Consider the following 23,044-nt stretch of genomic DNA (forward strand, 5'->3'; position numbering starts at 1 on the left):
TAAACCTCTCGAATCGAACCAAACTTCTCATCGAACTAATCGAAATTTCGGTTCGGTTCTAAATCCAGAGGCATCAATTGGAATAAACACAGACGAACAGAAGTTAAGGCTACCCTAGTTTCGATGAAAGAGGATACAAAAACAATTGTTTACTGTTTGGTTCATTTTTTTTATAACTCTGGTATCTGGGCAGCCACAGTCCCAACTATCTCCCGTAAGGGGTCCAGCGCCCCAGCGGAAAGGATGTTAAATCCGCTGTGGCCGGGGCTCGAAGTCGTGATGGTGGACACCTCAGCCGAGGTTCCTTTACCACCAGACCACGAGGCCTGGTTACTGTTCGGTTCATGATAGAACTCAATTCGATAAAAATCTCTCAATTCGGTTTAAATTCGAATAACTCCGGTTCGATTCGGTTTGTAGTCTCTCCACACATTTAGCAAAATTGGAGACTACTGCGAGACGCCTCCCTCCCTCGTATCTCTCTCCTCCATGCTCTCTCGTCTCTCCCCAATCCTCCGCCATAACCGTCTCTTCTCCGCAGAAGCGCGTGCAATGACACGCGCCACTCTCTACCACCACGCCCGTGTCCTCCAGCCCCTACTCGTTCGCTCTTCTCCGAGAATCGCCCTTGCGACCACCGCGAATCTTCTCAATGTTTCCTCCTCCGATTCCTCTTCCATGTTCCACCGGAGATTCCACGCCGTACGCAATATCGGAGGAGGAGATTGGAAGCTTCCAAAGCCGGCAGCGGGTCGCGTGTTCGCGGAGAGGAGAGAGTACAGGAAGATGAGGAAGAGAGCGCCCAAGAGAAAGCAAGAACTCGAGCTCAGCGTCAGCATCTGCATCGAAGAGCAGCTTCCTGACGATACCGAGATTCAGGTTTTTATCTCTATCTCTTAGTCTTTGACGCTACTCGAAAATTCAGATTTAGCTTGTTATAATCATTCTTTTTGTAGAATATTGCGGAGATGCTTCGTGTTAATGTTCCCATGGCGATGAAGCTGGCGTTCAACGGTTTGAAAGATTCCAAGTATAAAACGAGAGAAACTGATATAGAAGACGTTGGTGGGTTTGAAACCGTTGAGTTATCTTTGATGCTTTGCAACGATGAGTTCATCTGTAAACTCAACAAAGAGTGGAGGGGTGAAGATCATCCTACAGATGTGCTTTCCATGTCGCAGCACGTCCCTGAACTGAAGCTTCCTGTTGTAAGTCAGAGAGAGAGAGAGAGAGTTGTTATGTTTTCATTCACTCAGTATGGTTACCAAATAGGGATAAAACTTATCTATACATTGTTGGTGGTGTAGCTTATGATGGGAGATATCGTCATTTCTGTTGAGACTGCTGCAAGGCAGGCTGCTGAGAGAGGTCACTCTCTTCTTGATGAGATACGCATTCTTGTGGTAATGTTACTGTTGTTGTGAAATATACAAGTGAAATGTGAATATTACTAAGAGTTTTGTTTGGATAAATTTGATTTCTTTTTCTTAGAACTATAGTTCTTGATCTTTGTTATTACCATGTAAGAAGTCAGTGCTGTGTTTCAATAATCTCTAGAAAGTATAAGAAGGGAAGGATCCTTTTTTATATATTCTTGATGTGATTTGTGTTGCAGCCTCTTTTTGCTGATTTACCTTTTATGTTTTATCTTAAAAGATACATGGGATGTTACACCTACTGGGGTTTGATCATGAGATCAGCGACGAGGCTGAGAAAGAAATGGAGGAGGAAGAGGAGTTGCTGCTAAAGAGCCTTGGGTGGAAAGGGAAAGGGCTCATTCAGAGTGCATATGACATTGAGAAAACAGCTAAGCCTCAGCCGGAGAAAGCAGATGGTAATTTTCCTCCTTTTACATTTCTCTTCCTGGTTACTGTTCTGCTTGTTTGTGCTAAGACTAGTGTTAAAAGACAGGAAGAAAGGGGACGGCCTAAGATTCTACAGACCCAAGTTTTCCTATATATTCTGTGATATGGATGGTAAGGTTTACCTATTCAACAATCTGTAGTTGTTGCTTTTTTTTGGTTTTCTTCTCTTATCTCATCGGATCATAATGTGAATGTTAGGCACACTGCTTAACAGCAAAAGTCAGATTTCAGAAGCTAATGCGAAAGCTTTAAAAGAAGCCACGCTGAGGGGACTTAAAGTCGTGATAGCTACGGGGAAGGTGAGAAGAGAACAGTATATCCATCTGATAACACTCTTCCCCTTTCTTTTCTGTTACTTGTTCTCCCTCTGAATGTTTTGGAGTTGGCTATGGCTAACATCCTTTATTTGTCACAGTCTCGCCCAGGTGCGATGAGAATCTTGAAAATGGCTGATCTAGCTGGACGCGATGGCATTGTTTCAGAGTCCTCTCCAGGCGTATTCGTTCAGGTCTCTTATTTTCCTTGACCAGTAGTGACATGCACATTTCTAATTATATATCTCTGATTTTCTATATCTCACGGAATCTCTGATTGATTACAGGGGTTACTTGTTTATGGTAGACAGGGGAAAGAAGTGTATAGAGGAAACTTGGACCGGGATGTCTGCAGAGAGGTAATCCACTAATGATTTGTACTATAGCACATATTTAATTGTCACACCCTCGGTTTAGTTCACAACATTCATTATACTATTTCAGATATTTAGGAATGTTGGTTTGTGATATGCAGACGTGTCTTTATTCTCTGGAGCATGGGATTCCTCTCATTGCATTCAGCCAGGATCGCTGCTTGACATTGTTTGACCATCCTCTTGTCGACTCTCTTCACACAACTTACAATGAACCAAAGGTAGGTTCGTGAAACCGTTCCCTTCTAGTTTGATTCCGTGTTGGGTTCTTACACAATCTCTAACAGGCCGAGATCATATCTTCCGTTGATCAACTTATAGCTGAAGCTGACATTCAGGTAACTCGTGGAGTCAGAAATTTGATTTTGGTTTCTTGTATAAGCCTATGTACTGAAGTTCGGTTCTCTTTGTGTATCCGAAGAAAGTGATATTTATGGACACCACCGAGGGGGTCTCATCTGTTATCCGTCCGTATTGGTCAGAAGCAACGGGAGACCGTGCCAGTGTCGTTCAAGCTCAATCAGACATGTTAGAAATCGTCCCACCCGGAACCTCCAAAGGCAACGGTGTAAAAATGCTTCTCAATCATTTGGGCGTTTCACCGAATGAGGTAAAAACAGAAAACTAGAAATAAATGAATCTTACTCAAAACGAACTAGACCTGAAGTGTCTATTTGGTTCTAGTTCCGTAGAGATTTGTAAAAAGTCAATATTAGACTGGATTTGTCTGATATATTTGTTAATCAAGTAAAGGTAGCTGATGAGGCAAATGGGATTTTATTGTATCAGATAATGGCGATAGGGGATGGGGAAAATGACATGGAGATGCTGGAACTAGCGTCGTTGGGAGTCGTTATGAGCAACGGTGCAGAAAAGACAAAGGCCGTGGCTGATGTGATTGGTATGAGCAACGACGAAGACGGTGTTGCTGATGCCATTTACCGATATGCCTTCTGAGTTCTACCCACACCACCACAATTTCACACTCGACTCCAGCTATTACAACAAGAGATGCCAAATTTCATTTAGATTATTCTCCTGATAGAAAAAAGAAACATTGTTCTATTCTTATTGGGAAATTGATTTATGGCAGAGACCTGTTTTAAGCAATTTATTAGAGTATGATTAGGACTACGACTAAAGACAAGAATACACATGAAAAATTGATAAAATAATCTTCTGCTTTCAAAAATAAACTAAATTTTTTTAATTAACAACGTCGTTTTAATCTTAACATTTTGATCAAACATTAATAAAACTGATAAATTTATTAATCAAGCCATTTAGTGTCATTAGTTATATTTAACAGAACGAGATCAAAATAACTTGGTTAACACAAATATAAAACTTTTTTATTCTAGTTTAAAATCTTATATATTATCGAATCACCCGGGAAAATATTGAAGAGAGAAGAAGAGTTCCTGCGATCTGAGATCGGATCCGGCGTACGGCCGGCACGTGAGCGTCCGTGCCGGCGTCGGAACCTTTCTCCTACCGTCAAAGAGGTTCCTTTTGCTTCTTCTCCGTCGCCTATCACCGAACGTCTTGTCGGAGCTCTGGATTGGAGCCATCTTCCAAAGGTGGTTCCTCGCTTGGAGGGAAGACGCGCTCGCGTGGAGGCCCATGGCGTGAGAAGATAGGTTTGCATGCTCAAGTGGTGATTCCGGGAGATGGAGGCTATCACAGATCCGTCGACGCCGGCTTTTCTCCGGGAGGTGGAGGCTTCCTCAGCTTCGCTGCCGCCGGTTCAATTTCCCGGGAAGGAGAGGTATTCTTTGCTCTGTCTTCGCCGGTTTTGGCTCCGGAGGGTAGAGGCTCACATAGCTCTACGCTGTCGGTTTTGGTTCCGGAGGGTAGAGGCTCACATAGCTCTACGCTGTCGGTTTTGGACCCATAGTCTTTTGGGGTTTGGTTACTAGTTTGGTTTTGGTGGAAACTGCGTGGTGGCTCTTGTCGTCAGGGTGGTTGCTCGGGTCAGAATGGATGAGATATCGGTATAAGATGAAGCTCTCCATCATCGGTGACGATGACAAGAGAAGGAAAGCTGAGGTCTTGAGTCTCGGGCTTAAAATGCCCAGTAGGCGACGTGTGATGATTGGGATGAGCTCTCGGTTAGTCCGATGACGCTCTCCGTGACAAGTTCGACGGTGTTGAGCCGTTCGGCGGAACCGCCGGGATGAGACAAGAAGAGGATAAGCCGACACGTGCCGCTGGATCTGGGCAGTGTCGGTGATGGACTTTTGGGCTTTAAGCCTGTTTTTTTAGTCTGTTGTTGGTTTAGCTAATCGGGCCGTGGGCCTTTTTATTTTGTAAGGATATTGTGTTGGGCCGTCTTTACGAAAAAAAAATCTTATATATTAAAACAGAAGTCACAACCTTGATTTATGTGTGATTTTTTTTAAAAATGGACTTAGTGGACTTATTCCTAGAAAGTTATGTTACATTTAATCTCTAATCTTACAATTTAAATTTTGGGCCTACCAGAAACTTTTACTAGGCTATCAATAATTGAATTTAAACAATATATGATCCATTAGATTTATAGATAGTATAAATTAAATAGATATAACTTAATGTTGTAATACTATACCTCGATATGTTAAATATCTAAATATTTGTCGGTGCTAACTTTTAAAATTATAAAGATTTTTTTAAAAATAACAAAAAGCATACTCCATCCGTTCCTTAAAGTTACATATTATAGAGAAAAAAATTGTTTCAAAAAGATCCATTTTTACTTTTTCAATGCATGTTTTATTAACTAATTGCAAACTTCAAAAAACTTAATTGCACTAATTGATTTTTTATTGGCTTACAGTTATTGGAAAAAAATAAACACAAAAAATTATGCAAATTTAATGTATTTTATTAAAATGTGTGAAAAATATAGAATATGGATCTTTTAGGAACATAGAGAGTATTATCTAACGATGATTAATGTTTACTACCTTAAACCAATGAAATTTTTTTTTAAACTATATAGTTTATTTTAAAAATTAAACAAAAACTAAATGTTTAATTATTTACTCGATAATATAAATCTATGAAGCAAAAAGTTTAATTTTTTAAAAACTTTTTAAATTTGTGAAATATTACAATATCTTTGAATATGACAATAAAAAATATTTTACTAATCTTTATATATATAGTTACGATTTTAATAATGAAATAATAATCCAAAAAATATATATAGAAGAATATTCAAATACATGTGAAAGCTTGAAACAATCTATTCAATGAAAAAAATATACTGTAAACTTATTATGTTTTAAAAATTGATAGACACATATATATTCTAATATATACCAATTTAGAATTGAAAACAAAATATTTATATAAAAATAAATGAAAACAAAAACATGGGCGGTTGCACGGGTCGAGATCTAGTTTGAAATTAAACTTGCTTGTTTAAAATGATTTACTTAAAAATTATAGTTTTTCATCTCGATTAAGTGGCTTACTTAAGAAAATATGTTTTTAAGTAAGCTTAGAAATAATATAATGTAAATTCAAACATATTATTTTTAAGCTTCTTTAAAACATATCTGTTTATTTTATGTTTTTTTTGTTTTCATAAAATACTAAAACTATGGTTTCTCAGTTTACACTATAAATTCTTATTTAATTAATTTATTTATTTAGAGTTATTGTTTTAAAACTATCCAAAATCTTATTTTATTGTATTAAAATGATCATTATAATTTTTATTAAAATTCTTATAAAATAACCGATTTATAAAGTAGTGCATGGAATGTAATGGTTCAAATACTGGTTATCTTTACAAAATAAAAACTGATAATATTTACCCTGCATGATCCCTTCTTCAAATGCATGCGACTCTCTACTCTCATCGAGATTGGCCCAACTAGTAGCCCAATTGCCAACGTTGATTTAATTCGAAACGGAATAAGCACGTGTCGGTACCTCGTCAAGGTAACTCCATGCAGAGCTGACACGCCCGCGTGACACTCTGCTCTATTGACTAACTGTCCACTTCACACGCGCACATATCCCGCTTCATCGTTCGCCAAGCGTCTCCTTTTACCTCCCCCATTATATATTCCTCAGCCCTCATTGTTCACAAATCGCAAAATAGCATAAACAAACAAACAGAAAAAGAGAAAATGGCGGATCTTCATCAACATCAGCAACCAATGACGAGAAATCTCCACGAATCATCATCATCACCATCGACAAGACAAACCGTGAGATTCCTAACGGCGGCGACGATCGGCATGTCACTGCTCGTGCTCTCGGGATTAACGCTCACCGGAACCGTTATCGGCCTAGTCGTAGCGACGCCGTTGATGGTTCTTTTTAGCCCCGTGCTTGTGCCTGCGGTGATAACGATGTGCCTTTTGACGGCGGGATTCTTATTTTCCGGTGGATGTGGGGTGGCAGCAGCGACGGCTTTATCGTGGATCTATAGGTACATCACCGGAAAACATCCCATGGGAGCGGATAAAGTGGATTACGCGAGAATGATGATTTCGGACAATGCTAAAGAGTTGGGACATTATGCTCAGCCGCAAACGGACCAAACCACAACAGCTCCTTATTAGTCAATAAATGCTATATAGATCTATGCAACTTCTAATTTCTGTTCAATTTTGGATTTTTTTTGTTGGTCTCAGCTCGCCACCTTAAGTTATGTTTATGTTTTAACTTATCCTACGAATGTGTTTTCTTCTTTCTTACAGCCTACGTACTGGCCACTTGTCTTGTCTAAGCCTTTTTTGGGGAAAAAATATATATGATCTTTTGGATAGATATATGAATCTTCCAGATGATTCATACAATTGTTAATATTTTTTTTTTGTAACATGTACTTTTGTTTTCATTTTCTAAAAGATCTGATAATGCTTTGTTTTCAAGATGCTGTATAATGAGGCCCCTATGCACTTTTTATGCATGTAAAATAATCCTAACTTATCGAACTATGTTTATATCCAGATATTACGTACATGTTTATCTCCAAATATAATTTCAACCGAGTATATCACTTATACAAAGATATTAACCAACACGTACCAAACATTTTCGGATAAGAGTATTCACAAACTCTCATCTCAATACCCCGTTTAGTGTACGAAAGTTTTAATGTCCAACTTGAATAAAGAGCTTTCGTAAAACTATCCGCCACTTGATTTTCGTTGTTTGTTCAAGGCTTTTTCTTCTTGAGAGTGTTTTATTTATGTTACAGACAGTTAATGTCTCTTCGTTGTACATGTCACAAAGAAAACTTTGATATTTGTCGGCAAGCAATTATTGTGGTACTACGTACAAAAGATTTGCTTATACTATTCATAGCTTGGATAACGAGTTGTATAAACTTGAACTTGGTTTTCGGTGGGTAAATGGTTAGCTTAGTCACAAAAGTATTTTGTCAATACCTGAGGTTTAAAGTAAGGTTGCTCCCTCTTTCCCAATATTTTCGTCGTATCTGTGAAATATTGCAGAATGGGTAGAAGAAGCGGAGATACTTGGTTCATGAATGAGTCGAGTTACTTAGCCCTCGTTTTTTGGTGAACTCTTGCCAAGAAGTACTTGGTACCACTATCATTGGAGGAACAATACTTAAACCATTGGAAATTAGACAAATGAAAGTCTAATATGTAAAGAAATGTCTGAGAGGTCTTTTGGATGGGATCCAAAAGTAAAACCATGCGGGCTTGTGTAAGACCCAAAGTGGACAATATCGTACTAATCGGATAATATAGAGTTGTACATGGATTTAATAAATCCCAACATTGATATGCCAGGTTGACGAAGATCTGCAAGAAAACCAAAATACCCTTCAAGTAAGAATAAGGGAGGTTCAGCAGAAACAGTCAAGATGATCATGGAACCTGTGATGACATTCTCAAAGGATCGAAAAGTTGTGGGAGGCGCATTCTCAAAGGAAAGAAACACACGAGATGAGTGTGGTCTTTAGTTTGAGAGGGAAAATGTGAAATATCAAACAAAATTCCAAATTTAAATTTAGACAAAGGAAAGTCTAATATATAAAGAGATATTCAACTCTAATAATACAAGAATTTTTGGGATAAAAACCAAAAGTAAAACCATGCGGACTTGCCTAAGGTCCAAAGTGGATAATATCGTGCTAATCGGATAATATAGAGTTGGACATGGATTTAATAAATCCCAATGATATCGTTTAAATAAAAAATTAAAGTAAGCGATGTCAAAAAAAAAAGTATCTACGTTTTAAGGATGATATGATTTTTTTTTATGAATGGGTCACTGACATCACATTGCCGTACAGGTTATTAGTTTAGGATTACCGCTTACGAAAAGACACGAGTCATCTTGATTAGTTAAACCCATGTGCTAATCCATATCTTTAAACTTGAAGATGAACAAGATTAATAAAACCGTAGATCATGCTTCAAAGCCCATGTGCTAATCCATTTCAAAACTAAAAAGTAAGCTAAAAAGTAAGCAAGGAGAATGTATTAATATATAGATTTATCAAAACTTGATTTCATCCAATCATAATAAACCAAAATTCTTAATTAATATATAGCATTGATGGGTAATCAACAAATATATTTATTGGTCGACAAAGAAAAACAAATAAATTTATTGAGGTGGTTCAAGTTGGCCCCTGTATTAAACCGTTCAGTTTGACTTTTCTTTTGTTTTCGTACTAGAGATGTTGAAAATTATGCATCCTCGTCCTCTCCAACTGATTGCTGCTTTGAAAAATCTCAGAAGAAGCTTGGGAAAGTTTTGAACATTAATCCATTTTCCAACAATTGAAGGAGGAATCATGCATCCGCCTCACCCATTTACAGACAGCCAGGTTTCATTTTCTCTATCTATCTGATCTACCTTAATCGAGAGTATCAAGTCTCTAGTGTTCCAGTTTTTGTTTTCTTCTGAAAGTCAAAACTACTGATCGGTCCATATTTAGTTCTAGTTTACATGGAATTGAATTAGTTTAAGGTAGAGAGACGAATGACTTTATTTTGGTTTCATTTGAAAGTCAAAGTACTCTGTTGGAAAGTCATTTCTAATTTTTTTTTTTGTCAACTAGTGATTTCTAGTTTAGTTTTCATTTTCTTCTACGGCCTCTCTCGGAATTCAAAACTGTATTATATACATATGTATCACCTTGTTGGTGCAGGTTTGATAACTGAAAAAATGGAAAGAGCTTCAACGATGCAATCTGTACATGAGAATATCAAGAGTGTTAGAGGACAGTTAAAGAAGGTTTATAAAACTCTAAATACTCTTGAAAACTGGAGGAAGGCAATCTTGTTAGTTTGCGTTGTTGCTTTGGGTGTTGATCCTTTGTTTCTCTTCATCCCTGTGATTGATTCTCCTAACTTCTGCTTCACTTTCGACAAGAAGCTTGCAGCAGTAGTTTCGGCCATTCGCACCTTTATCGACACATTCTATGTGATTCACATCATTTTTAATTTCATCACCGAGTTCATAGCCCCTCGTTCTCAAGTGTCTTTACGAGGCGAGTTAATCGTGCATTCTAAGGCTACGAGGAAAAGACTCTTCTTCTTTCACTTCATTGTTGATATTTGTTCTGTTATTCCCATCCCTCAGGTGTGTGTTCACTTCCTGTCTCCATCATGCAATCTGTTTTTTACCATGGCTGGAACAAACTAATTTTACATGATTTAGTTTGGGGTTTGAGGATTACTGGCTTCGGCTCCAAACATCCTGATATTAAAAAAAAACAATATCTGTTTTCTTGTTATCGTGATTAGAGGTGTGGAATGGAAAATATTGTAGGTTGTGGTTCTCATTCTTATTCACCGGTCTGACTCGCTGGTGTCACAAGCAATACTGAAATGGATTATACTTACTCAATATGTACCAAGAATCATCCGTATCTACCCGCTTTTAAAAGAAGTGACAAGAGCCTCTGGGACAATAGCAGAAACAAAGTGGGTTGGTGCTGCTTTCAATCTTTTCCTCTACATGTTGCACAGTCATGTAAGTCTGTTCTCTTGCTTGCTCCCACTGTTATTATTTTTTTTTTTGTTATGAAGCAACAAAAATTGTTACAATTGTGATATGCATATATGACGGGTCAGGTGTTTGGGGCTTTCTGGTACGTGAGTTCAGTAGAAAAGAAAAATAAATGCTGGCGTCTAGAGTGTGCTAAGATATTCGGATGCAATCTCAGATATCAGTATTGTGCACGAGGTCGCCAAAACAACGGTCGCTATCTGAATACTACTTGCCCACTGATCGACCCTGACCAAATCATAGGGTCTACGGTCTTCAACTTTGGTATGTACACTGATGCATTGAGGTCAGGAATCGTAGAGTCAAAGCCAAGGGATTTCCCAAGGAAGTTTTTTTACTGCTTTTGGTGGGGTCTACGAAATATTAGGTATGTGAAAATTCAACCATCTCTTGTGAGATCTAAAGTTTCATAGCTGAACATGTTCTTTAATATTTACAGTGCTTTAGGACAAAATCTAAAGACAAGCAACTCTGTAGGGGATATCGTTTTTGCTCTCATAATCTGCGTCTCTGGTTTACTCTTGTTTGCTGTACTCATTGGAAACATTCAGGTAAAATGCACATAAATGGCATATAGTTTTTTTCTATCTCATAGAGCTGATGCTTAGAAGGTTTTCTTTTTTTTTTGGGTGATCGTAGAAGTATTTGCAATCAACTACAATAAGATTAGATGAAATGGAGGAGAAAAAGAGAGACACTGAAAAATGGATGTCGAATCGGATGCTACCAGAGTATTTGAAGGAACGCATTAGGAGATATGAGAACTACAAATGGCGAAAAACTAGAGGCATCGAAGAGGAAGCTCTTCTTCATAGCCTTCCTAAAGACCTCAGGCTCGAAACCAAACGACATCTTTACCTTACTCTCTTAAACAGTGTAAGCTCCATTTTTTTTTCTTATTGATTGATTTGTGAATTTATTATAGTTGTTAACTTATAGTTTTTTGACTTGTCAGGTTCCGTGGCTCAACATGATGGATGATAGTTGGTTGCTAGAAGCACTGTGTGACCGCGTGAAGTCTGTGTTCTACTCAGCTAATAGCTATATAGTGAAAGAGGGTGACCCGGTTGCAGAAATGCTGATTATAACTAAAGGCAGCCTGAAAAGTATGATCGGGTTTAGTGATATAACTGGCTACTATGATTCATCTTACCTCCAAGCAGGTGACATATGTGGAGATCTTCTCTTTTGGGTTCTTGATCCACATTCTTCTTCTAGCCTCCCCACCTCAGACCGATCAGTATTGACTCTGACAGATGTTGAAGGCTTCATTCTCTTGCATGATGATCTTAAGTTTGTAGCTTCTCATTTCAATCGCTCTCACAGCAGTAGACTCAGACACATGTTCAGGCAAGGCTTCGAAACTAATATAGAAGTTCAGGTTCTTTACTTTGTTACTACCTTCAAAGTGAGCATGCAATTCCCTTTTTTCAGGTTCTATTCAGCGCATTGGCGATTATGGGCGGCATGCTTCATACAGGCAGCCTGGAGGGAACACTGCAAAAGGAAGCTTTCTAGGATCCTACACGCCAAAAGGGACTATAATCATATTCCTCAAGGCCCACAACTCAATCTTGGAGCAGCTCTATATGTGTCGAGATTTGTATCCAAAGCATTGCGAAATCGACAGAAAAATGCAGCAAATTGTTCCATATCTCCACATATGTTACCCCCAATACCTCATAAACCAGCTGATCCTGAGTTTTCAAAGAATTAATCAAAGCGTATACGTCAAAGCAAATGATATAGAGTAGTGTATGATTGGGCATGAGTGAGCTTATACACATTAGTTATGTGGTCGTCTGATTTTGGTAAGAAAAATTTGTGGACAGACTTGGAAATGTGAAAATATTGTTTGGTATTAATTAGTTATGGGGTTATTTCTGTTCAATAGTAATTCAAAATCTGAAATTAGCCACCAACAGCTCCTTTGATTCACAATCCCTAAAGGTTTGGCACCACACCAAGACTTCTAATCTATTAATTTAGGGTCCTAATTTTTATCTACCATTTACAAGTTGTCATTTAAATTTAGACTTCCTTTAGAATAGTATGTGTTTGGACATGTAAATGTGTTTGGTTCCTTGGATATATCAACTTAATACTAAGTCAATAAAACCGGCCAACTAAAATTGAACCAACATTTAATCTACCGATTGTTACCTCCAATTAGATTAGCAATAACAACACTTTTCGGACCTCACTTTCGTATAGATATAACTTGGCTCTAAGTTGAATGATTCTTTAAAATTACAAATATCATAATCACACAAAGAACATGAATATGTTTTATCATATTTGCTTCTATTCAAAATTGTTTTTGAAATCACCTTCTTTTCTGTTATATTTAGAGAAACCTGCCATTATGAACACAATATTGTGAGTGAAATTAACTTCAATTGGTCTTAGCACAACATAAAAATCAATCATGTATTTGATCATGTAAATAATATCCTTATCTAAAAGAAAATTAGAAAGATATTATTCAGAACAGATTTGATCAAATCTATACTAACTTGACGTGCACAATAAATAACCATAACAACTTAATATGATTTCGTTATTAAATTATTCGGTTATATTTGAAAAGTTGATATCTAAACTTGAACAAGATTTTCCTCCTTATAATCCGACCTCCCTATTACTCAACTTCCCATCTACATTCATGATCTTTCATATCTTAACTTCATGTAACAACTCCAACAAACTATGAAAAATAGAATATGCTATCGATTCTTTTTAAAGTGGATATCAAAATATCTTCGAGACACACATTAAACCTAATCGTTAGTACATCACTATAAATAATCATCCATCAACTAATACTTTCTACACCCGAATATAGAAAAAAACTTATACTAATATGTCTATGGTTACCTCGGACCCGATCACTTTGTTGAACGATGTCAAACCATTCAAAACAACATGGAAGGTTGAAGTGAAAGTTCTTCATTCATGGACACAACATTCATCTTATTCTGGTGGAGACTCTCTTCAGTTCATACTAGCAGATAAGAGAGTTAGTTTTTCTATTTGTTAACTCGAGTAATGGTTTTAAATGGTTGTAATGCTAATATCTAAACTGATATTTTATCTGTGAATGTAGGGTGTTAAGATTCATTGTACCTGCAAGAGACTCTTCTATGGTCGTGTTAAAAAACTTCAGGTTGGACAATGGAGGTTCATTGAGAATTTCTTACTGTCTGCAACTGCTGGAAAGTATCGAGCGACGAGTCATAAGTACAAGATGTCCATCATAAGTAACTCCAACGTCACCAATTCCTCCCTGAAAAATGATGATAAATTTCTATCATTAACCTCTTTCAAAGAAATCATGAACGGAAGTCTTGATTCAAATTTTTTAATTGGTAACTCATAAGTGTTTTCCTTATAACCTTATATGCTTCGGTTGAGACATCCCTAATCTTCAAAAATTTTAATAATATGGTTATAGATGTTATTGGTCAAGCAATTGATATTGGAGATATCCAAGTTGTGCCTATGCAAGGTGGTAAAGAAACAAAGAAGCTTGAACTCACTTTAACAGATACAGAGTAAGCTGTGAATGACCTTTTGCAAATTTACATTTCATATATTATCAATGCGTGTGTTTCTTAATGTTTGCTTTTTTCTTCTGTTATTAGAGATCAGCAAGTAGCATGTTGTCTTTGGGGTCGGTTTGCTGAACAAATGTTATATACATCCAAAGTTGCTCAAGTGAATCAAAAAAGTTGCTCAAGTGAATCAAAACTTTCTCTGTTTACTGAGATTTACCAAAATCAATGTTTACAAGGGTAAGATATCTACTACACTTAACAAATATATATATTTTAATACGACTTTGATCTCTTTTATAAATTCTCATCTTTTATTGCAGGACAAGTTCAGATAACAAATGCATTTGATTCTTCCACAATTGAAATAAATCCACCCGGGTTTGACGTCCAAGACTATCTACAAGTGTACGTTTTGTTTGTTTCACATACTAAATATTTGTATAACAATAATACATAAATGTGCTGTCTCAAAGGTTTAATTACTATCCAGGTTACCAAATAATGACCTTGCTCTCACTACCGGTAGTCATGAGGTTGCAAAAACTCAAGGAAACAAACGCCAACCTGATAAATGGTCTACTTATCCAGAGAGATCAATACTTGATATCATAATGGCCACTGAGGTAAGTTTTCTATTCTTATATCATGTATATACTGTATTAATCAACACATTTGTACAAACTAATACATATGTTATATTTGTAGACTGAAAAGTGCATTGTAAGGGCACGATTTTTGCAATTGATACAGACTGGGCTTGGTATTATTTTGGTTGTGTTAAGTGCCATTTCAAAAAGGTGACCAACATTACCAAAAGGGATGTGGTACCTGTGAAACATCTGTGGCGTTGTGATGGATGCCATCAGTCCATAACCAATGTTTCTCCTAAGTGTGTTTCTCAATCTTAATAGATTACATATGTATCCGATCTATATAACTTACAACTTTTTAATTTTTAGGTTTAAACTACATCTACTTATAAAGGATGACACTGGTGAAACTAGAGTCCTGCTTCTTGATAGTATTGTTGAACCCATTTTGGGAGTAAGTGCAGAAGTGCTTTTAGATGGTTCTCTAGAAGAGGTATGTAAAAGTTTTCATTTCATTGTTATATATTTTATATATGCAGTCGTTTTTAATGTATTATTTGTTCATCTTTAGATTGAGGATCCTGAAGACTTGCCTGATGCTATTAATGATCTTATTGGTAAAGCTTTCAAGTTTCGTGTGTATGTGAGCAAAGACAATGTTGACTATGGAGCCAATATATTTAACATTGGAAAGATATGGTCTGCTAATGATATCATATCTCAGTCTGACGATGAGAATACTGAGGATACATTGACCAACATTGCTTTATCAGACCGTTCATCAGGACAGGTTGGCCAAAACTTCGTTATTCATATTAAGTAGATATTGTATTAAGCATATTTATGTCAATGATTTTTAATATATATTCTGTGATTTTGAAGGTATCTTTGATCAGCATTGAGAGTGAAGACACCACATGTTTGTCTTCAACTCCACTATCAAAACGAAAAGGAAACAATGAGATTGATGACCTTTCTTCTACTTCTAAGAAACAATGCTCGAAGATAATCAAGGTGGAAAAGAATTGTGGAGAGTAAACTGAGTTGCTGCGTGTGTTTTTATTTGGTTTTGGTTTTAGTTTCAAAAATATGTTTTCCTTAATTTTCTATTATCTGTTTTATTTCAATGTCTTATTGTTTGGTTTTTATCAATAAAGAGGAATTTGAATAAATATCACACTCATATTATTTCTCTAAGTTAACGACCAAATAATAAAAAGTGTAAATCTGCTCTATTAAATTATAGTTATCCATCGCACTTAACTAAATCTATTCGCATATGGAAATGTACTCTATACTCACAACTTGCGCATAGTGGATATTCTTACTTGTAATAAGCTGTAGTTCGACTTCCTTTTGTAAACCTTTCCCAAAATTGTATCGTCAAATCCATATACATCCTATAAAAACAAATTAAGTTGGGAGTATACATCCTATAAAGGCTGTTATAAACAATAACTATCTATATTTTAAACAAAGGAACACATTAAACTAATCGGTTAAGATATAATCTAAAACTAATTTTATAGGAGATATTGTTGTGATCTAAACAGATATTAAGCAAGATATAACATGTAAAGAATCTTAACTTCATTATTTCTCATTTTAATTTTTTCATTGTCCCGCCTATACTACGAATTAGAAAGGAGTCGTGAATCTAACCAAAGAAAAAAACTTTTGCTATTATCAAAACTGTTTTCAGTCATTGAGCAATTTTATACCTATCACAACTGTTGTAAAGGTAGGGATACTATTCTTCATAATGGAAACATGTACTTGATTAGACAACTATATTTTAATCCACATGATGTTTTATAAAAAATATTTCGGCTAACATTACTCTTATAATGGACAGGATGAAAAGAAAGTATCAACCTCCCCTTGGAGCTGATGGTCATCGGTTGTGTTCAAAACCTCAGTCTAAACAGAGAATAGATCATAAAAAGAATAAAGATGTCCCTTTGAGTACTGTTTTTGCAAGATTATTGCATGATGTTACCAATAGAAAGGTTTCATCAAGGTTCCAAACACAAGTAACAGTGTCAAATCCTACAAACAAACGAGGTGTTTATATTTTATATTGATACTAAGTTATGTACTAAGTTGTTTTATCATTCGACTCATATCGTACATGTTTTTCTGTAATTTGTTTTGACAAAGAAAATAATGACAACTCTAAACAAACTAAAAAGAGTCGAATACATGAAGGTATGTTTAATATCTTAATTTAGTGATGATAGCAAATACTGCAATGATAGCTAAATTTTTGTTTTTTCATTATATAGTATCCTCTGATAATTCAATTTACTATGCAGCCATCTCAAGTACAATAAGAGGATCATGTTTGAGTCAGGTCATATTTGGAAGTCAAAACACAACAAAGACAAACATTAAAATGACGCACCAGAGAAACCACAATATATTCAGGAATTTCAAAAAATTCTGAACTAGAGAACATAGGTATTTTTTTTTCAACCAGAGAATGAATGGAAGTTTGTATTATCATTTAACTTATGAAAATACAAACGTCTTATAATTTATTTGGTGGGTATATTTTACAGATTTTCTAGGCTCCATAGATGAATGTGATGATCTAGAAGTTGAATCCAGTAGTCAGGACAGTTCTGATACTGAAATTTCAGATGATGAACAATCTACTGTACAAGAACCAGAGAAAGTAGATCAATCTGGACGAGTTAATCTTCTAGCAGCTTTATTTAAGAAAACCTTATCTGAGGTGAAGACAAAAGCGAAAGCAGTGTCATCCAAAGAAGATGGTTAGTAAAAATTTCTCATTTTATTACTTAAATATGTAATGTGTGTTTCTAACCTACAATAATCTTATGAAACAGATTATGTTGATGAAGGTGACCCATCTTACAGTTGTGTTAATTGTGGAGCTATCATGTGGTTAGGCGAACGCATAAATAAGAGCAAATATAGAAGAAAACCTATATTTACATTGTGTTGCATGCAAGGTAAAGTCCAGCTGCCATTTTTAAAGAAACCCCCTGAAGTTCTAATGAAGCTTCTCACAGGAAATGATAAGCTTAGTAAACATTTTCAGAAGAATACCAAATCATATAATATGGTTTCTCATTCACTTCTCTTGGTGGAAAAGTAGATAAATCTGTTAAAAAGGAACGAGGCCCACAAATGTTGGTGCTTCATGGTGAAAATTATCATCTCATGGGGAGTTTAACCCCACCTGAAGGGGGCTATGCCAAGTTTGGACAGCTTTACATTGTTGACACAGAGAACGAGGTTCAAAACAGATCTAATGCTCTGAGGTAACTAATATGGTTTTGTCAATAAGTTATGTTACATTTAGGAAAAAGTCTTTTGTATACTTACTAAACGATTGTTATTCACTGAATGTTTTCAGAAGTGGCAAAAATACGCAGACGGAGAGTACAATAGAAGGGTTGAAGAAAGATATTATTCAGCCTATGATGAATATGTTGAATGTTGTTAATCCCTATGTCGCGCAGTTTCGATCAGCTAAAGAGAGATTTCGAATGAATCCTGATCAGACTTTCCATATGCGAATTGTCAGTAGAAGTGACAAAGATGGTCGTACATATAATACACCAACATCATCTGAGGTTGCTGCATTGATTCCTGGAGATTTTAATCTAGGAATGGATAAGCGGGATATTGTTATACAACACAAGTTTGGTCGACTTACAAGGATTGATGAGATCCATATTTCCTATCTAGCACTTCAGTATCCTCTACTATTTGTGTATGGTGAAGATGGATTCAGGGTTGGTATTAAAAAGGGTGTCACGGAAGCTTCAAAGAAGCTCAAAAAGGATACTATCAGTATGAGGCAGTTTTTTGCTTTCCGGATGCAAGAGCGAGAAAATGAGTCACATGTTCTGCTTTATTCAAGAAGGTTGTTTCAACAATTCATAGTTGATGCCTATACTACCATCGAATCCAACAGATTGAGATATTTGTAGCTTAACCAGACATGTTTGCGTTCGGATAGTTACGCCTCTATCAAGGAGTCAGAAAATACTGGCTACTCAGACATGAATCAACAAGGTCAGCAATTTGTTCTACCAGCTACTTTCACAGGGGGTCCAAGATACATGAAGAATATGTATTTAGACGCTATGGCCATCTGTAGATATTTTGGTTTTCCAGACCTTTTCATCACCTTCACATGCAATCCAAAATGGCCTGAACTTACAAGATTTCTGAAAAAGAGAGGCTTGAATTCAGATGACAGGCCGGATATTAGTTGTCGGATCTTTAAGATGAAACTCGATTCATTGATGAATGATTTGACAAAGAAGAACATTTTGGGGAAGACAGCTTCAGGTAAGTTTGTTTTCAACACTTAGTTATTTGTCATTTTACTCATGGAGGAATATAAGAATCTCAGATTAATTTATATACTGTCTTTGTTTGTTTATAGTATTTTTTTACTGTTTTTCCTATTTGCAGCTATGTATACTGTTGAGTTTCAAAAGAGAGGTTTGCCGCATGCTCACATTCTGCTCTTTATGCATCCATCCTCCAAATTTCCAAAAACAGAAGACATTGATAGAATCATATCAGCCGAGATTCCAGATAAATCAACTGATCCAGATCTTTACGATGTTGTTAAGGAATCCATGATTCATGGTACGTGTGGAGCTGCTAATATGAATTCACCATGTATGGAAAATGGTCAGTGTTCGAAAATGTTTCCTAAACCATTCGCTGAAAATACTAGAGTGAAAAAGATGGATTTCCGGTTTATAGGAGACGTGAGCAAGCTACCAGTTATGTTAAGAAGAATGGTTTGAAATGTGATAACAGATGGGTCATCCCTTATAACAAGAAACTCTCACTTCGTTATCGAGCACACATTAATGTGGAGTGGTGCAACTAAGTTGGTTCTATTAAATATTTATTTAAATACATTAATAAAGGAGCTGACCGTGTAACTGTGGTAGTCGAACCACCAGGGCCACAAGCAGCAGCGGGCTCATCTCCAACGAACTCATCAGCAGCGAACTCAGCTACATCGACCTCAGCAGCAGCAAGCTCAGAAGCAGCGAACTCCACTGCTGTGGAGATTAAAAAGAATGAAATTAAGGATCTCTTTGATTGCAGGTTGAATATTTACTTAGGCATCTATCCAAATTATTTTGCAGTTTAGTATGACTTCATTCTGATATTCTAACTTATATTGTTGTGATTATTGTAGATATGTTTCCACTTTTGAAGGATCGTGGAGGATTTTTAAGTTTCCAATACATTATAGATCCACAGCAGTGGAGAAGCTTACATTTCATCTACCAGGGAAACAAATCATTATCTTTAAGGGGAAGGACAAAGTTCAGGACGTTGTTGGTCGTAAACTCCTAGAAAATACAATGTTTTTGGCTTGGTTTGAGCTGAATAAAGTTGATGCTTTCGCTCGGACTCTTACATATATTCAGATTCCCAACTATTATACATATTCGAAGAGTCAGAAGAAGTTCAGTAGAAGGAAACAAGGATTCAGCGTTGGAAGAATCAACTATGCCCCACGTAAACAGGAAAGCTCTTATTATTTAAGAGTGTTGTTGAACTATGTCAAAGGTCCTACCAGCTTTGATGATATTAAAACCTATAATGGTGTGCTTTATGAGGGGTACAAAGAAGCATGTTATGCTCGGGGAATACTGGATGATGACCAGGAGTATATAGATGACTTAGTGAGGCGTAGTTATGATAGTTCTGCAGCCGTTGTTCGTGATCTGTTCTAATGCTTCTGTCAGACACTCTGACTCAACCAGAGGTTGTTTGGCAAAAAACGTGGGAGCTCTTATCAGAAGATATCGAGTATAATCGCAGACTTCGTTTTAATAGGCCAGGTACAATTCTACCATCTTCTAACCATGCGAATGATGTTTTCAGTTTGCTAAATCTTTTGTAAAAAACGAAGGTACAATACTACCATCTGTAAGTATATATGATGTAGAGCGTGACTAAATTTGTGGTGTTCGTACTATGTTTTCAGGACTTACACTGAGCGACAATGACAAGAAATTGTATGCTCTTATAGAGATTGAGAAGCTTATGAAAAGGAATGGGAGTTCACTTTCACTATATGAGTCTATGCCAAAGCTTCCTGACAATGCCAAACCGATCGAAAATGTTTTGATCTTGGATGAACTAGATTACGATCTGGAAGAATTGCAGGCCACTCATGATATTGATTTTCTAAAGATGACTGATGAACAAAGAAAAATCTACGATTAGATCATTACTGCAGTTGTTGAAGATAGAGGCGGAATGTTCTTTGTTTACGGTTTTGGTGGCACACGAAAAACCTTTCTTTGGAAACTTTTTTCATCTGCGTTGAGGTGTAGGGGAGATATAGTTCTTAATACTGCATCTAGCGGGATGGCTTCTCTGTTGTTACCAGGTGGTAGGACTGCTCATTCCCGTTTTAGCATACCAATCAATCCAGATGAGTTCACTACATGTTCATTGTCTCATGGATCAGATAAGGCTAATTTGATAAAAGAGGCGTCTCTAATTATCTGGGATGAAGCACCAATAATGAGCAGACATTGTTTTGAATCTTTAGATAGAAGTTTAAATGATCTGATGGGGAATCATGATAAAAACCTTTTGGTGGAAAGGTTATTGTGTTTGGAGGTGATTTTCGACAAGTACTTCATGTGATTACAGGAGGTGGTAGGGCTGAGATTGTGTTGGCTTCCATGAACTCATCATATCTATGGGAACATTGCAAGGTTCTGAAACTTACAAAGAATGTGAGACTGTGTTCAAATCATCTAGCGGATGAAGAGGCCAAAGATCTAAAAGAATTTTCAGAGTGGATTTTGGCTGTTGGGGACGGGTGAGTATCAGAGCCTAATGATGGGGAGGCTTTAATTGATATTCCAGAAGAATTTCTAATTATGGATCCTGACGATCCTTTAGAGACTATAAGTCTTGCCATTTATGGAGACATTGATTCACTGAGAGGGATGAAAGATCCTAAGTTTTTCCAACAGAGAGCAATCTTATGTCCAACTAATGAGGATGTTAATATGATTAATGATCATATGTTATCTAAGCTTGATGGTAAGACATTTGTTTTATTTATTATATTTTTTCATTATATTGCATACACACTGACTCCTTTTTGAAATTTGTTTATTTCCATCAGGTGAAGAAATGATTTACACCTCATCTGACAGTATAGATCCATCTGTTACTGCTTCGGTCAATAATGATGCCCTCAGTTCTGACTTCCTAAATAGCATTAAAGTTTATGGTCTACCAAATCATAGTCTAAGATTGAAGATTGGTTGTCCTGTTATGTTGCTTAGGAACATTAATCCTAATGAGGGTTTAATGAATGGAACAAGACTGCATTAAAGTTTCTGGTCTACCAAATCATAGTCTAAGATTGAAGATTGGTTGTCCTGTTATGTTGCTTAGGAACATTAATCCTAATGAGGGTTTAATGAATGGAACAAGACTGCAAATCACTGAACTTATGGATTTCATGGTGGAAGCTAGAATCATAACAGGTGCCAAGGTTGGTAAAGTCATTTATATTCCTAAATTGTTGATTACTCCAACAGATAAAAGACTTCTTCTTTTCAAGATGCGTAGAAGACAACTGCCTTTAGCTGTGGCTTTTGCAATAACCATCAACAAAAGTCAAGGACAATCACTGTCTGAAGTGGGACTATTCCTTCCTAGAGGAGTGTTTTCTCATGGACAGCTTTATGTTGCTATTTCAAGGGTTACGTCCAAGAAAGGTTTGAAAATTCTGATTGTTGATAAAGAGGGTAAGCCGCAAAGCAAAACTACTAATTTTGTTTTCAAAGAAGTTTTCAGTAATCTTGAAAACTGAGAGGAGTAATGATCGTGTCTTAAAGTGAGTTTGTTTCAGTGAGCGGAGTGCAACTGGTGTTTTGTGTTTTATTTTTGCTTCAGATACATTTGATTTCAAGTTTTCAAAGTTGTTTCGACTTTTCAACTAAATAAATTCAAGTTTGTTATTCTATTTAGCACACACAATCTACTGCAGATAATTTTATCTTCCTAATAGAGGTTTGAAGTCAAACCAATCATCAACTAACTATATTTTCGTGTAAAGGTCTACCGATCAATACCAATCCAGTCAAAATAAAACTTAACTATAAGAGATTTGAACAATACATAGAACAACCAACGATCAAGATAATATTCTATTCACCACCAATCAGTTTCAAATTTAAATCCAGGTATTGGTACAATCCTAACCCGTCTATCCCTATAATGAGTCTACTGATTTTAGTTCACGCTTACTCAATAAAGTACATTAGATAAAGTACTAACCTTTGTTCTCTGAAATTGTTTTCT

General features: G+C 36.3%; 3 protein-coding genes and 1 pseudogene across 4 annotated transcripts; all 4 read left to right on the forward strand.

Moving 5' to 3' along the window:
• The first annotated feature begins 422 nt into the window (after positions 1 to 422).
• On the forward strand, positions 423 to 3,663 carry LOC106343008. The gene is made up of 12 exons (XM_013782105.1): positions 423 to 879; positions 957 to 1,208; positions 1,308 to 1,403; positions 1,657 to 1,834; positions 1,908 to 1,976; positions 2,064 to 2,164; positions 2,281 to 2,373; positions 2,467 to 2,538; positions 2,655 to 2,774; positions 2,841 to 2,891; positions 2,975 to 3,163; positions 3,343 to 3,663. The coding sequence occupies exons 1-12, from the start codon at positions 490 to 492 to the stop codon at positions 3,508 to 3,510; spliced, it is 1,779 nt and encodes a 592-aa protein (XP_013637559.1). The 5' UTR covers positions 423 to 489; the 3' UTR covers positions 3,511 to 3,663.
• A 2,992-nt stretch (positions 3,664 to 6,655) lies between these two features.
• Positions 6,656 to 7,218, forward strand: LOC106340888 (oleosin 1). Its single transcript, XM_013779723.1, has one exon. It carries the CDS (start codon positions 6,678 to 6,680, stop codon positions 7,113 to 7,115), a length of 438 nt encoding a protein of 145 aa, XP_013635177.1. The 5' UTR covers positions 6,656 to 6,677; the 3' UTR covers positions 7,116 to 7,218.
• Positions 7,219 to 9,190: 1,972 nt separating this feature from the next.
• On the forward strand, positions 9,191 to 12,439 carry LOC106336663 (probable cyclic nucleotide-gated ion channel 12). 2 transcript variants are annotated; one of them, XM_013775564.1, is made up of 9 exons: positions 9,191 to 9,361; positions 9,686 to 10,119; positions 10,309 to 10,512; positions 10,614 to 10,915; positions 10,988 to 11,099; positions 11,188 to 11,424; positions 11,504 to 11,711; positions 11,805 to 11,898; positions 11,983 to 12,439. In XM_013775564.1, the coding sequence occupies exons 2-9, from the start codon at positions 9,703 to 9,705 to the stop codon at positions 12,263 to 12,265; spliced, it is 1,857 nt and encodes a 618-aa protein (XP_013631018.1). In that variant the 5' UTR covers positions 9,191 to 9,361; positions 9,686 to 9,702; the 3' UTR covers positions 12,266 to 12,439. The 2 variants fall into 2 exon arrangements, with proteins under 2 accessions (XP_013631018.1, XP_013631017.1); XM_013775563.1 differs by having other exon boundaries at positions 11,504 to 11,898.
• A 5,060-nt stretch (positions 12,440 to 17,499) lies between these two features.
• On the forward strand, positions 17,500 to 22,676 carry LOC106339341 (annotated as a pseudogene).
• Positions 22,677 to 23,044: the final 368 nt, after the last annotated feature.

Source organism: Brassica oleracea, chromosome C4 (assembly GCF_000695525.1).
Source record: "Brassica oleracea var. oleracea cultivar TO1000 chromosome C4, BOL, whole genome shotgun sequence".
Taxonomy (NCBI): Eukaryota; Viridiplantae; Streptophyta; class Magnoliopsida; order Brassicales; family Brassicaceae; genus Brassica; species Brassica oleracea.